This window comes from Gymnogyps californianus, chromosome 1 (assembly GCF_018139145.2).
Source record: "Gymnogyps californianus isolate 813 chromosome 1, ASM1813914v2, whole genome shotgun sequence".
NCBI lineage: Eukaryota > Metazoa > Chordata > Aves > Accipitriformes > Cathartidae > Gymnogyps > Gymnogyps californianus.
Window position 1 is genome coordinate 136559951 of NC_059471.1, and position 15120 is coordinate 136575070.

Consider the following 15120-nt stretch of genomic DNA (forward strand, 5'->3'; position numbering starts at 1 on the left):
CCATTTATACCATCTCTTACCACCTAGTACAAACCTAGAAAAATATACTTTTATTTGATAAAAATCCAAATGTAATTTTTAAATTATGCTTAAATGTACACTTTATTAGTTATTCAATCTTAGCCATTCTGGAAGTTAGCCAAAATGGCAATTGTCTACTTTCTTTCTTCTACAACCTGTTAAAAAATCTAATCAAATTTGTGCTTGACTTCATTTTTCTGATTCAGTGTTTGTCTCTCTGAATCTGCTCTAGATTTTCCATTTCATGAGGAGAAACTAACCAGCAAAAGTGGTCTTAAAAGTCTGTGATATTCCTTGGCTTGGCACTTAGGTGAAAAGGGTCTTAATTTTCATCACCAGTAATTTTTTACTGGAATAAATGAAAGTAGATGAAAACTTGGCTTTTTAATATGGGAGCCTTTCAAATCCTGAAGAACAGAGTGGCAGAACCTGGCCATGCTGTGCTGTTTCCCTAACAGAACAAGCCTGGGGTAGGAATAATTAAGGAACAAATATTTTTGTTGTATCATATCCATTGGGAAACAAAATCTGTCAAGAACAGGACTTATCTACATACTAAAGCTTTAGGTCCTCAGACATTTTTAAAATTATCAGATCACCTGCAAAGTTTCCCACATTCTCTACATTAGCTTTCTTCAAGCAAGTTATTCCCAACGCTATAACACCTTTAAGTCCCTTTAAAGATACAGATGAGGGGAAATACGTGTTTAAGTTCATACAGACAAATTCAGCATGACACCTTTTCCACTACATAGCCTGATATTTTATCTCATTTCACCTGGATGAATCAACAGGTATGCACTTAAACACAGAAAGAAAAAGAAGCCATACCATACACGTAGAAAGACTCAGCTGCATGTTTGTGTGGAATAGCAGACTGAAGGCGAAAAAAGAAATATTGGGATCAGAAGGGACAATGATGATAAAGTGAAAAAAGCCCTATGGTACACCACCTGAAATGCAAACAGTGAAAAAGTAATCACAGAAGTAAATTGGAGAAGACCAAACAGACATGACCTGAGTTCTAATCCCATCTCTTTAACAGGTAGTCCTGCAAACTTTAAAAAACAATGAGATCATCTCCTCTAGTCCTGCAGTGATAACGATATGCAATGAATGAACCCCTTGCTGTTTGCCAGGAACAAGAGTAGGAAGGCTTACAGAGCGTGCAGGACTCCCCCTCTTCAGGTACCCACAGAGAGATGCTCTTCTTTGTCCTTGGACTGAGTAAGCAGCTGCCCTCCTTACTCACAGCACACTGTGTTCTATGTTTGGTTCATTAAAAAAAAGAAAAAAAGGGATGATGGAAAATCATCACATGAAGGACAGCAGAGGAGAATGAGGCATGAAGCACTAAACAGTAGTGGCTGCAAGGCACTGTAGTTGCATTGCCAAATTAACCATTTTAAAATCAGATATTCTTTTTTTCTTTTTAATGAAAATTCTAATAACCATTTTTCCAGTCAGTTCCAGTGAAATATATTGATTTATAACCTATTAAATATGCGATATTCCCCTTGTGGCATAACACTATGTGGGTTTACTGAAGTGCACTACATTTCCCTCCCTTAGGGAATGAATTATATCATTAAAGACAGACTCCAGTTTAGATGGCATGGTTATTAATCTGCCTTTAGTAAACCCACGTTACATTTTGTCCCATTTCTCAAGTACTTCTAGTAAAGCTTGAATTACATTTTCTTTCAAAATGTGCCTATTGTGGTCAAACCAATTTTTCTGCACTTGCTTGGATCATTTCTTTCCTGCATTTCACAGAATTGCACAACAGCTGGAGTTGGAAGGGACCTCTGGAGATCATCTTAGCCCAATACCCTGCTTAAAGCAGGGTCAGTTAGAGCAGGTTTCTCAGGCCTTTGCCCAGTTAGGCTTTAATTATCTCCAGGGATGGAGACTCCACAAACTATCTGGGCACCTTGTTCCAGTGTTTGACCACCCACAGTAAGAGAGTTTTTTCTTATGGAAATGGAACTTCCAACATAAATTTCTTATGTTTAAATGGAACTTCCTGTATTTCAGTTGGTGCCCATTACCTCTTGTCCTTCCACTGGACACTCCTGAGATGAGCCTGGTTCCATCTTCTTTAATCCTCCCATTCAGGTATTTGAACACATTGATAAGATCCCCCCGAGCCTTCTCTTCCTGAGGTTCAACAATCTCAGCTCTCAGCCTCTCAAAGACTGATACAAAGGTATGCCAGATGCTCCAATACTTTAATCAACTTAGTGACTCTTCACTGGACTCACTTCAGTATGCCCATGTTTCTCTTTAGGCAGGTGCAGAACTGGGAACAGCACTCCAGCTGTGGTATCTCCAGGACTGAGTAGAGAGGAAGGATGCTCTCTCTCAATCTGCTGGCAATACACTTCGTAATGCATCCTAGGAGGCTGTGGGCCTTTGCTGCAAGGACACGTTGCTGGCTTATGTTCAGCTTGTTCACTAGAGCACCCAAGTTCTTTTTTAGCAAAGCTGTTTTCCAGTCAGTCATCCCCTAGCCTGTGCTGGTGCAAATTTAAATACAGTTTATACAGCTGATATTCTCCCATTCCCTTTTTCCAACTAGTTTTTCTGCCTTTGTCTCTTGTGTTAAAATCATCATCATACTGGAGAAAAAGTATTGTCTTTGGCAATTAGAATCTCATTTTTACTACATAGATGTGTCAGTTATTTTGTGGGCCGTTTATCAGTATGTTTAAAGACCTTTTAATTGTTTTAGCTGTCTTTTCAAAAGCCTAATTCAGAATTCTTTTTTGCAACTTCTGATTTCAACTGTACAGCTACGAAAATACTTTCTTAATCATTGTGAGCTGTCTTCTAACATCTGATGTCTTTTTTGAGGTGATTAAGCCTAATTATGTCCAGAGTCCTTTCGTATTATTTTTTTCATGCATGCTTTGGTTGCAAACTCACAATAATTTTTAAAACTTTGAAATGTTAAGCCTCTTCCGTGTTCAACTGCCAAAGCTCTTCAGTCCAGCCTACTTCACTAATTGACATCTTTCATTTCTCAAAGATTACCTTATTGCAGTAAAAAACTTTATTTACAGACTATTTTTCTTTTATTGGATATGGCATATTTGCTGTCAGTATTGTTTCCAGAATAGCAGACCATTTCAAGAAACATATCTGAAACAGTTTATCTCGAATTTTGCTGTTTTGCTTCATAATGCCTGGCGCTGTGACTTGCAAGCTTGTAAGGATACTTCCATAAACATCGTGCACTTTGCTTTGTATGTACCAGTTAGTTGACAATGGATCCAGTGAAAAGAAAAATAAAATCAATAATATCTTTATGTTCAATGTTTATAGAAAGAAGAGTTCTTTGAAACTGTTTTAAGTGTTTGCTTTATCTGCAAATTAAGAACATTCATTCCTCATGTCTGGATTTGATAATCTTTCCCCTTTAAATAATGCCCAAGAAGATCACATTAATTTTAATTTTCTTGTTATTCAGCATCAGATTTGTCAAGAGAAAGAAAGTCTCTTTCCATATAAAGAATGATGGTTTGCATAGTGTTTGAAAGATATCCATCAGACAAGCATAAGTAAACACAATAAGCTATTTTAAATAATAATAATTTACAGCAAATAAGAATAGGTTTTCTATGTTAGCAATCATGTGCAAGGATTGATAAGGTAGTGTGTCTTATCATTGACCCAAATCCACTATCCCAAAAGGCCTGGTAAAATCTTGTTGATCTTCCTAGATATGAGTTGCATACACAAGGACAACAAGCAAAATAATAGCAATGATGAGTATTTGTCTCACAACAAATTCAAGTAGAAAAAGGATCTTTACTTACACAGTGTGTTTGGGAACATCTTAAGCCTGAAATTTCAACAGTATGTTGCATTATGAATTGGAGAAACTGGATTAAATTTTTCCTCAGTGTTTTGTTAGATCACTGGCCTTGGTAAAATCACACCTGAAACCAGTAGGAGTCAGTTAACTGAGCCCTTCTAAGGAACTCACAGATAGGCTGGATTTCCTCTACGAGAACTTTAGTTTAGTATACTCTTATCATTATCACCATCCTCAGCTTTAGAGAAGGCAATGGACATACTAAGGCCCCTCTGTACACAGTCCACAGCTAGTCTTCAGGCTACTGAGGAGTCAAACTAGATCCTATCATCAGGAATGAAAGTAGTCATAGGACTGCCTAACCCATGCCATCCAAGAGCTTTCGTTCCTTTCCACTGATTTAAAATTAACAGCACACATTGCAATTTGATCTTCCCTCTCTTGTGAAGATTCTCTGCTTTTGATTTTAGGTTGCTTTAACATTCAGTTAATCAGAGCTGACAACTGACTCTGTGTATTTCAACTTTAAAGTGTAAGTTTTCAGCAAGCTGTCTCTGAACTTAGAACTGGTAGTCAGTGATTGCCCCATAAGTAAAGGTGGAATCTCTTCCTCCTTCGCTGGCATAGCCACTGTACCTTGCTATACTGTCTGTCCTTACTAAGGAAACATAGACAGACATAAAATATAGGTAGTGATGTGAAACTACAAGATGCAAAATGAGGATGGAGAAATAAAGACAAATTTTTGGAGGTGGAGTAGAAGAAAAGAATCTGGGGAAGGAGGAGAATAAGACTAGAAGAGGCCAATATAGGAGCTGTAGAAAACAGGAATTGGTATGAAGGAAGGAAGGAAGGAAAGGCTGAAACCAAGCAGTGAGGTAGTGACAGTAGAGGAGGAAACAGATGCAAGAAATTAATTCACTGGGTGGACCCAGAATTCTGGGAAAAAAAGAAAAAAAAAGTCACCTGACTAAAGAATGGCTTTTGTAATGCATCGACAGGAAGAGAGAACTGAACCTGTATTTTTGATACAGTATTTGTAAAACAAAGTAGTCTGACTGAGATATTAAATATTTTAAAATATTAAAATAGGTTAATTTTTAAAGATCTATTTGCAATGTAAGAGACAAGTATCAACACTTTCAAAATGGTATTTAAGGAGGTATTCCAAGGAATTATATTGCAAGGAATGAGGTCCGACCTATTTTCCAGGCAATTAATCTCAGTAAGAAAATCAAGCACAGAACAGGAAAATCAGGTCCAAAACAGAGTGCAACACTTGGTCCGCTAAATTGCCTATACTTTCTCTAAGCCACAGTAATTTGTTATGCAAGAAAGGATGGCAACTGGTGTGTATGGGTTAGGGAAGATTCCAGACTGATGTTCAAAGGACCATCCCATTTTAAACCCATCAGGATGATCTTCACTGTTGTTTGGGAGGGAGAGGGGTTGGAGGGGAGGGGATTACACAGACTGCCACGCCAGTAAGGTGGCCATTTTAAATGAGACCGATTTTAATCGTAAGATTTTAGCTAAATTTAGCAATTGGGCCAAAGATAGCAGTAAACTTTAAAACTGTTCTTGCACTCTGGCATCAGACAGTTGTAAAAGCTTCGTAACATCCTCCTTTGATTTTCTGGTTTGATTTCATGGAACTTTAAGAATAGAAGAAAACCATGTGGAAGGTTGAATTTTGAATAGTTATGCTTACCGACAAAGAAATAGCTAAAGGCACATACATACCACTCCTTCATCTTTCAGTGGACTCCTTAACGGAAGAGGAGATGCACTAGAGGTTTCTTTTCACTTTAAAAAGGTAATATTCCATCTGTATTTATGTCACTAGCTATGCACCAGTCTCTGAGGCTGTAGTTGGAGTATGCCACTGGAAGTTGTTAAATTAGTCCATGCATCCAAACAAGCTTTACATTTTCACTACATGAACAATAGAGATTGAAAGAAGCAGTGAATCTGGCATCATGTATTAATAACTAAAAGTCTACTCTCGCTAAATTCAGTTGTACAATATCCAGGTGACATCAATAGGAGAAAAAGTTGACTTGAATAACCTGGTAAGAATTCAAGTTTATCTATTACATGAAATACCATGGTGTGAAGGAGCTTCCAAACACAATGCCATCTTATCCCTAAATTAAGTGAATCATGAAAATCAGCAGATCAGCAGGCAAGTGTTTTTCAATTTAGCATGTTAATAGCTGCAAAAGTTGAGCAGTTCAAACTGACTTCTTTAGCTCTTTAAGCTTGGAGTATGTGGAATTTCAATCTTCATGGGATGGATGCCCAAAGGAATTTAATGTAAATGCAGTTTATTTCTTTAAAATTGCAGACAGGATTGCAGTATGCATCAAATAAAATATTCTTGGCAACTAGCTTAACTGACTGTTGTTTCCACAGCCAATTTGTGTAAATTTTGTCCCAAATCTGGGCTTCTGTTTTGACCTTGGAGATTAATAGCATGAAATTTACCCTATAAATATGCTCAACAGAAGGTAAAAAATATACTCCAAGATACAGGAGTTTGTCACCAGCACACAGGAAAGGGAAAATACTCTAGTTTTTCTTAAGTTCAAGTATCTGCATTAAATTAAAACCCAGCAGACTTCTGGAGATTTATTTTTCAACCTGAGACTTTGCTGTAACCCTCTAACCTGTTATTATAGTCTTTGACTGGGTACAATGTGATAGTAAGTCAGCTGCAGTAACTGCAGACTTAAGGACTATACTTTATTACTTACTCAGGCAGAACTCCCATTAATTTCAAGTACTGATAAATAGAACCTGTAGGAATGAATCTTTCCATTCAGTTTAATAGGAGAGAGACCTGCATTACCTTTAATGTTGTCAATAAGAAGCTTAGACCTCAATTCAAAAAAGCACTTAATTGTATCTGTATTCAGGATGCTGAGGCATGTGCTTAACTTTAATCGTATGCTTAAGTCCCAGTTACATGATTAAACAATGCAAGCTATAGTACTGCCCTAGAAAGAACGCTTCCTTGAGCCAAATCTTGGTAAGTAACACAACAAACAACAGCCCTGCCTTCTCTTGTTTCTAGGTTCAAAGCTCTCTTCTGAACAAGACCACTAATTTTTATTTTGGCAGAAAGAGTCTTACGAGCATAAGATACCTTTTCTTAAAATTCTGGCTCTGATCTGCACTGTTCGGCCTCCAACAGTTCAATAAAAAAGCATCCAGTATTCCTAGTTAAACACCATTTTGATGTCTAGACAAAACAATGATTTATTCCTTTAGAAAAGATAAGCAGTGATTTCATTTACCTGTAACTTTGGAGAAGAGGAATGGAAGCTAGAGAAGCAGACTGATGTTATTGCAAGGTTGATCTCTACCATCTCTGGAAGGACACTGAGATCAGGGAAGGGCCCTGACGACTGGAGAAAGAACAATTTTGTATCCATCTTCACAGAAAGGACAAAAGGATAATCAGGGAGTCAGCCTCACTTTGGTCTCTTGGAAAGTGGTTTTGAAACCCATTTCTGAGTACATAAAGAAGTAGGTGATTGCACACAGTCATTATGGATTTACCAAATGTGAATCATGCTGCACCAGCCTGATTGCTTTCTGTGAGAAAATGACTAGACTTGTGGACAAGAGACTTGTCGATGCCATTTGCCTTGACTTCAGCAAAATACAAGTTCAATGGTCTGGCTCAGAGGGTATTAGCTAATGAGTCATACTCTACCTGCAGACCTGTAACAGCTGCAGTACTGCTAGGGTCTATACTAGGACTGCCCTGTTTAACATCTTTAAAGAAGGACCTGGAGGAGGTGATGGAATGTTTGCTCATCAAGTGTGCAGATGACATCAGATTGGGGTCAATATGCTCAAGTACATGGCTACCATCCAGAGGGACCTAGACAGGCTGAAGGAACCAGTCTATACGAACCTCATGAAATTCAACAAGGACAAATCAAAACATGAGCCAGGAGTGTGCCCTGGCAGCAAAGGCCAACACCACCCTAGGCTGTATTAACCAGTGCTTAAACAGTGGATTCAGGGAAGTGATTACCTCTGCTTCTCAGCACTCATTAGCCTGCATCTAAATTATTGTGTCCAGTTTTGGGCCCTCCAGTAGAAAAAAAAAATTGCTCAACTTATGTGAGTCTAGTACAGAGCCCTGGAGAACTTGTCCCATGAAGAGAGGCTGAGGAACAAGGCTTGCTCAGCTTGTTTAAGGAGGTCATCAAGAAGACAGAGCCAGGCTCTTCACGGTGGTGCATGCTGGGACGACGAGAGACAATAGGCATGAGTTGAAACAAGAGAGGTTCAGGCTGGATATAATGAGAAGCTTTTAAACCATGAAGACAGTCAGGCAATGTCTAGAAACGATTTACCATTTCCATCCTTGGAGGTTTTCAAGACCCGACTGGATAATACCCTGAGCAACCTAGTTTGATATCATAGCTGATGCTCTTTTGGGCAGGAGTTTGGACTAGATAAAATCCTGAAGGCCTTTCCAACTTTAATTATTCTAAGACAGTATATTTCTAAGTATTTTCTTTCTTCATATCAAGAGTATTGGAGGAGCTACCTCCTTCTGAAGGCTAACTGGAATATAATTCCAAATACTGGAGCACAGAACTGTGGCTATACATTGGGTTCATTTACTTGATACAAATGAGAAAATCCCGCCTCAGATTTTCAGAGACACAGGGAGCAAGTGGGACATTTTTAGCTGCATTTTTTACACTACTCCATACAAAGATAACCAAATTCCAAGACAAGAATAGGGAAGAGGTTTGAATACACATCATATACCCTATAGTCAAAGAACCCACACATCTAAATAAGAACACACTGAAAGACCATGCCAACAGTCTTTTGAAGACACAAATTCTGCTTATTAATACTCTGGTATAAAAGTGTTCTAACCCAGAACTCAAATAAACATTAAAATAATCGTAATTATAAGATTTACCCTTCAAATGTGACTTGATTCAATTAGCCAACCAAATATTGGTACAGTAAAGAGAATGAGATCTCTCTCTAAGATTATCGTCATAAGTGTCCTCATTCATCTTCAGTCATTCTCAATTTTTTATTTTCAAAAGTTAATGATGCAAGGAATAATTTGAAAAGAAAAAAAGATCAGTTATTACATAGTCCTCTTACTATCACATATGCTTGGAAAGTGAAGTTATTTGTCAAAGTAAAGCAATGAAAGAGGCTGGAAAGACACTGGCCAATTTAAGAAATGCTGGATCAAAATTGGTGTTTTTATCACATTAATAATAAGGTCCAATAAATGCTGAAAAATTATTTTCTCAATATGAGTGATTAAGGAACTCTGGGTTTATTCACAGTTCTTTTACAGTTCTGATTGCTCAAATTAGTATTTATGACCAATTACCTTGGTTTCTTCTACAGAGTTACAGCTAATATATAAAAAAATTTTTTTTTTTCTTTAGTTAATCTTATCAAGGACTTGCTTAATAAAGAGGTGAGCTCCAACATCTGAAGTGTTTCTTAGGCCTTGTAGGAGATTTGCTTATGCAAAACTGGGTAAGGAACCAACTAGTAGCGAGAATTACTATTTCATGTTTTGCAATGCTGAAATTTTTAAAATATAAAGTATTCATCAGCAATGTACAACTCTACTTTATATTTACCTGTATCATCCTTACACGAGAGACCTTCCTCTTCAAACCAGCTTGCTTTAATTCAGTTGTTAACTGAAACAATGGTTCAGATGATAGAAATATTTCTTTCTTTTGTTTCAGTTACCAGCTGAATTAACAATTTAAATACCTTATTCTGCCACTTTCATATTTAAAATAAATTAAAGGCAAGATAGAATGCCAGATACTATTATTCCCAGGGTTTGCTCCAAGTAAGGACATGAGCCAAGAGACAAGCCCTTTTTTTCTATAAAGAAAATTTTTCTTGAGAAATATGTAGAATGAGTTATTCAGTCTCCTGCCAAATAGGAAAGATAAGAATATATATGATGTTGCATCATGTTTGCCAGATCAGCTGGACATTCAATGAAAAGGAGTCAGGGCCTGATCCAACTCTCCCAGAAATGACTGGAAGGCTTTCTTTCCATCAGCTCCAATGAGAGCTGGATCTAGCCCCATCTGCATGTTTTCAGGCACAAGACCAATTTTCATTTCCTGACCTGCCTGTATTTCCATTGAGAACATTATTATTGCATAGAGAAACAACTTATCAGAAGATTACAAATATCCAACACCTTTTTAGTTAACATTCTGCAGATACAGTAACTTTACCCTATTTGTTAAATATTTCTGTCCACATCTTCAATGTTATAGCGTATTAAACAAGAACAACAAAAATAATATAAATTGCTTTATTACAAAAATAGCATCTGCCATATTTGCATGAATGTATTATTAGACACATGCATTCATGCATGCATTCATCTCTGCTGCAAGGACAAAGAAGCCTTTTAATGTACATGAATCAAGAAGCTCTACATTGCAAGCCTTTATTTATGTGACTGCAAAGAATCAAATAGTGTTACTGATTATAAGCCAGATCATTGCAGGTTTCCAGAATCAGTTCCTTAGAATTTGTCATTTTTTTAAATGAATGTCATAATTCATAAGGACTGTCTGTTTATGCATTTGCTACCTAATCTGAGGCATTTCATGTAAATGTTTCAACTCCTTTAGCTTTAAATGAATTCTTTTCTGATATAGTAGAACCTTAGGGCATTATTGTAAGAGTAACTTCACACCAATCTTTTGTGAAGTGCTCTGAGGCCTCACAGTTTCTTTCCCACTCTCAAAATAATAAAATATTTATTAAAACAGCCTGAACCACACGGGGTGGTGTAGGCTGAAATTTTGTTCTTTGCTTATTACAGTGGCATGAATACCCTACGTAGTATTTGTATGAAAGCTATATTCTATAACACAAACCCCATTGGGCAAGTAATACATTAGATCTGTAATACTTTCTATTGCCAGTCTCATCAAGCTGATTTGGAATTTGTTGCCTGGGTAGAGTGACTCATATGTTTACTGGCCCTGACAGGTGCTGGGCATCTTCCACACTCATTAAAGTTAATGACTTCAACAGCGGACAGGGAAAACTGTATGTTGAAGTAGGTTTCCTCTTAGTAGGTATTCCCAAGTTATCATTTAAGGGAGTATGTAAGTGGTGTCGATTTTCTTCTGCAATCACAAAACCAGCCCATAACCAAATCCCTGTCCCTTCATTGTAAAAATAACCCAATTAGCTTCACAGGGACTCCTTGTTGGAGTAAGGCAAGAAAAAAAATTGCACTGTACACAGAACTTTCCACATAAAAGCTCAGTTTCTTGCCATAAAACTAGTCACATCCTCACCGGAACAAAGGATTAACATACTGGAAACAAGCCAGTAATTTTATAGAAATATATGCTTTTAAGTAAGCTCTAAATCAGTATTCTCACAATAGCCGCAGCTTTGGCATCATTTCTATCCCAACAAGCCACAGCTGCTGAACTGGAGACTTCTGACTTCATATTAGATACGTAATGAGAAGTTTTAGGCAGTGGTGCCAGAGCCCGTCCTTTGATATCAACACAGCACACTACAGTTGTTGACCAGCTACACCCAGAAGATATGCCTTTAAATTACACTAGTTAGCTAAAAATATTCAGGCGAGAACTTCAGAGAGATTTATGCCATGACATTAGACTGTCAATTAAGATATGATGAGACTGAGACCTCACAGGCATCTGTGTATTCATACAAAACCAAGAAATTGGGAGGACTGAATCTTTAACTACAGAGAGACCTCTACTTTGATGCCTGTCCAGACACTAGATCTGCACTATTAATGTGACAAAGTCCTGTACCCTGGCTTCCACCCAACAAGACAGAAGTACTAAGCCAGAGACCTCACAGAAACCTGTGCCTTAATATTAACCTGCCATGCAAAAGGTCCTGAGCTAATGGTCTTGCAATGAGTATAACATACAGCCATCTGAAGGAGGAAAAAGAAAAGATTAAAACCTCTAAAAATTAGACAGAAGAACTATTGCAGTCTTAAATACTCATCACTTTTAATGTCTAACTTTTCAGGATCTTCCAAAGCAAAATGTACCGGTACATTTCCACATTAAACATAACAATTCAACTAAAGAACTGTCCTTATTCCTCTTCAGCAGGTCTCGCACAAACATTTCTTGCCTTTATAATATCGTAAGACATTGAAGTACAAACCACTGAGCAACACATCTTCCAAACCCAGACTAATGTGCTGTTTGCTGGAAAGAATTTGAGGAAAATCAAATAAGTGACTGCAACAGAATTAGTGAGCAAAATGTTGACTGATGGAAAACTGCTCAGAAGTTTGGAATATATTTCAGTAATTTGGGGAGAGATGGTAGTCAGTAAGTTGCAGGATGAATGCATTTATTAGACATTTACCTTAATCAACCCAAATGAAATGTTCTGCCAGATGAATAACTGTTTGCTCCCTATGAGTAACTGTTTGATGGCAAATGTCAAAGTACTTCAATTTTTAATGAAGTTTAGAAAAGAGATTGAGATGACTCTAGGAAACTTTTCCAGAAAATACTTAAATGACTCAATGAACTAATTTTTTTTTTTTTTTCAAAATTACTTCAGAATTCAATATTAACAAAAATCAGGAGTTTTGCAGTTCAAAATGCCTACATCAATTTCCAAAATAGTATTTTGTCTCCTATAAGGACATTGGAGAAAGTTTGCATACAGATGCCCCAAAAACTTGAAGCAATTATTTTCTTTCTGAGTGCTATTTTTCCGTCCACATTGGCACAAAAAGTAATTGGAGAAAAAATATTCCAGGAAAGCCTTTCACTTCTTGATGTCTGAAAGGAGTTCTTCCCATTTTTATAGTGCTGGATCTTTACACTGTTCCTTATTTTCCACCTATGCTCTTAGCATTTTTCATTGTTTTCTTTTACCTTAAATTAATTTCTAATTTATAATGCTGTGATTTCTGTGTCTCATTTAAGTAAGATAATCATCTAACACTGCCTGATGACTACAAAAGTCTAATATTCTACAGCATCAATCACTGACTTGTTTCCAGATTTCACTTAAGTCAGAAAAAGCTGAACAGCAGCAGCTGCTTTATCCATCTTTTACAGTCTTTGATCCCTCACTTGGAAGGCCTAGAGAACTGTTTAATGTGCAAGGGAAGACCTCCCCATGCTGCTATGTGAGAGTCCCTGCTCATATTGGGCAAGATCCAAAGCCCATTAAAGTAATTGAGAATCTTTCCATTGTCTTCTGTGGAGTTTGGTTGGGCCCATCAGGTGAAAGGCAGTCTCACTGAGATGAAAGATTCACTGGAAACACTTCACAATCTTAATGGTGATCAGCAGAAGAAAGGGATAGTTAAGTTCTTTCATAAGCTGCAAGGCTAAATTTGTTGAACCAAACCTGAGAACTGGAGTATTCTCCAGTTCAGATACTGGTTCTCAATGTTTAAACAAATTAAACTGTTTCTTTCTACCTGGGAACTGGACATGGTTTTGGAGTGCTTTGGCTTTGCTGGCACATGTGGCATGCAGGGAATAAGCAATGGTTAACCAAGCCTAGTGGACAAAGTCTGCAGGGACTTATGAGTGCTTAGGAAATAGACCTCAATCAGCATTTTACAAGAGGAGACTGGGAAAAAAAATGCTTGTTCATAGGTTTGAAATAGCCATAGAAAGTCTAAACACACTTCAATCTAAAAATGATATACCAATTATTATTTTTCCATTTATACTGGAAATGCTATCAAAACTTCACAACTGTGTAACTGTGACATGACTAAAGATGCCAGTGTTACCTATGCAAATGAAATCACTATAATAAAAGCTGTTTTCTTTATTGTCCACAAAGTACTGAAATTCTAGGTCATTGCTATAAGAATTCCTGTGGTGATTATCTTACTAATCATTCATCGCTCTACAGATTAGATCCTGAACCACCTGTCAACCATATTCCTATGCAAATTGCTTTACTGCGCAGGGCTAGCAAAGTGATGACCTCAAAGCCTTTCAATGGCACTGCAGGGCTGCATAACACCAGGCTGCTAGCAAGCAACTTATGAGGCTGATTAAAAGTACCAAAAAGTGCCTTTTGCAAACTATCCATCAGAGACAGACAAAAAGATAAACACAATATAATGAAACACAAATCCAATATAAGTGAAAAAAGTTGCATCTTACTTCATTTGAATTTTCTGTTGTGATGTTTTTATTTTTCAGCTTTTTCTGCAGCAGTTTGGTTTCATACTCTGGTCTGGGATGCTCCTGAAAAAGGAAAAAAATGACCAAATATGTGATTATGATTAAGAGAAAGGGAAAAAAAAAAAGTTCTGGTCACTTATTCAGGATCCAAGCCATCAAGATGATTCAACACCACAGCACCTTTTGGACCAGGGGTTCACTGCCTAGAGGTATGGGATACATTATGGGATGCAAGGCAAGAGCTTTTAGGAATTGCACAGGACTTATGCGATGTTCAGGGGAGGAAGCAAAGGTGGGGGAGAGAGGGATCTAGATCACTTAGGGAGGAACAACTGTGGAAAAACAGAGGGAAGGGGATAAAAAGGGCCAGTCACATGTAAATAGTTTGCTGATCTGTATGGGGGTCTGACCACCAGCAACTGGAGCAAGTGCAGGTGTGAGACTGAGTATGCAAGCACTAGTGATCAAGCTGGAGTAGCTGGCAAGTAGACGAAGTGCCTGGGAGTCAGGGAGGTGTGAGTCTCTAAGGGTGAGACCATGGTGGAGTTAGCTATCAGAGGGACCAGGGGACTCCCAACCAACTGCCAGAGAGACCCCAGGGTCTGGGGGTCTCTAGGAGTGCAACCCACTCTCCTCTGTGTGTGTGTGTGTGGGGGGGGTTGGTTGGCTGCTGGGGGACCAGGGGAATCCCAGCCAACTCTTGGGGGAGGAGGATGTATGTGTGAGTGAGCAACGGGAGAGGGGCTGTAGTGTTACGGGCTTGTACCTCTGGGTGCCAGCAAATGGGGAGACTGGGGCCCAGGGGCAGCTACTGGGCAGACTGAGTGAGCCCAGCTGCTGGGGGGTCCACATTGTACATATGTGCATATACATATTCTCACTAGCAGACCTCCATCCTGCTCAGCTAGGGAGAGCAGGATGAGGCCGTTGTGCTGCCTGTGTTTTTGTGCCTGCTGTGTGTGTCTGTCTGTGTGATCTGTGTGGTTGGCCATGTATATATGCACATATGTGGTGTATATGTGTGCTCTGTGTACGTATGTCTACTGGGAATACATGCTT

The 15120-nt window shown here is 38.2% G+C and overlaps 1 protein-coding gene across 1 annotated transcript in view; it reads right to left on the reverse strand.

Annotated features, from left to right (window-relative positions):
* Window positions 1-15120, reverse strand: part of ANO2 (anoctamin 2) — a 205885-nt gene that overhangs the window by 90265 nt on the left and 100500 nt on the right. Inside the window, exon 14 of the mRNA XM_050895205.1 lies at window positions 14041-14124. Within this exon, the coding sequence (XP_050751162.1) occupies window positions 14041-14124 (84 nt within the window). The remainder of the gene's footprint in view (window positions 1-14040; window positions 14125-15120) is intronic.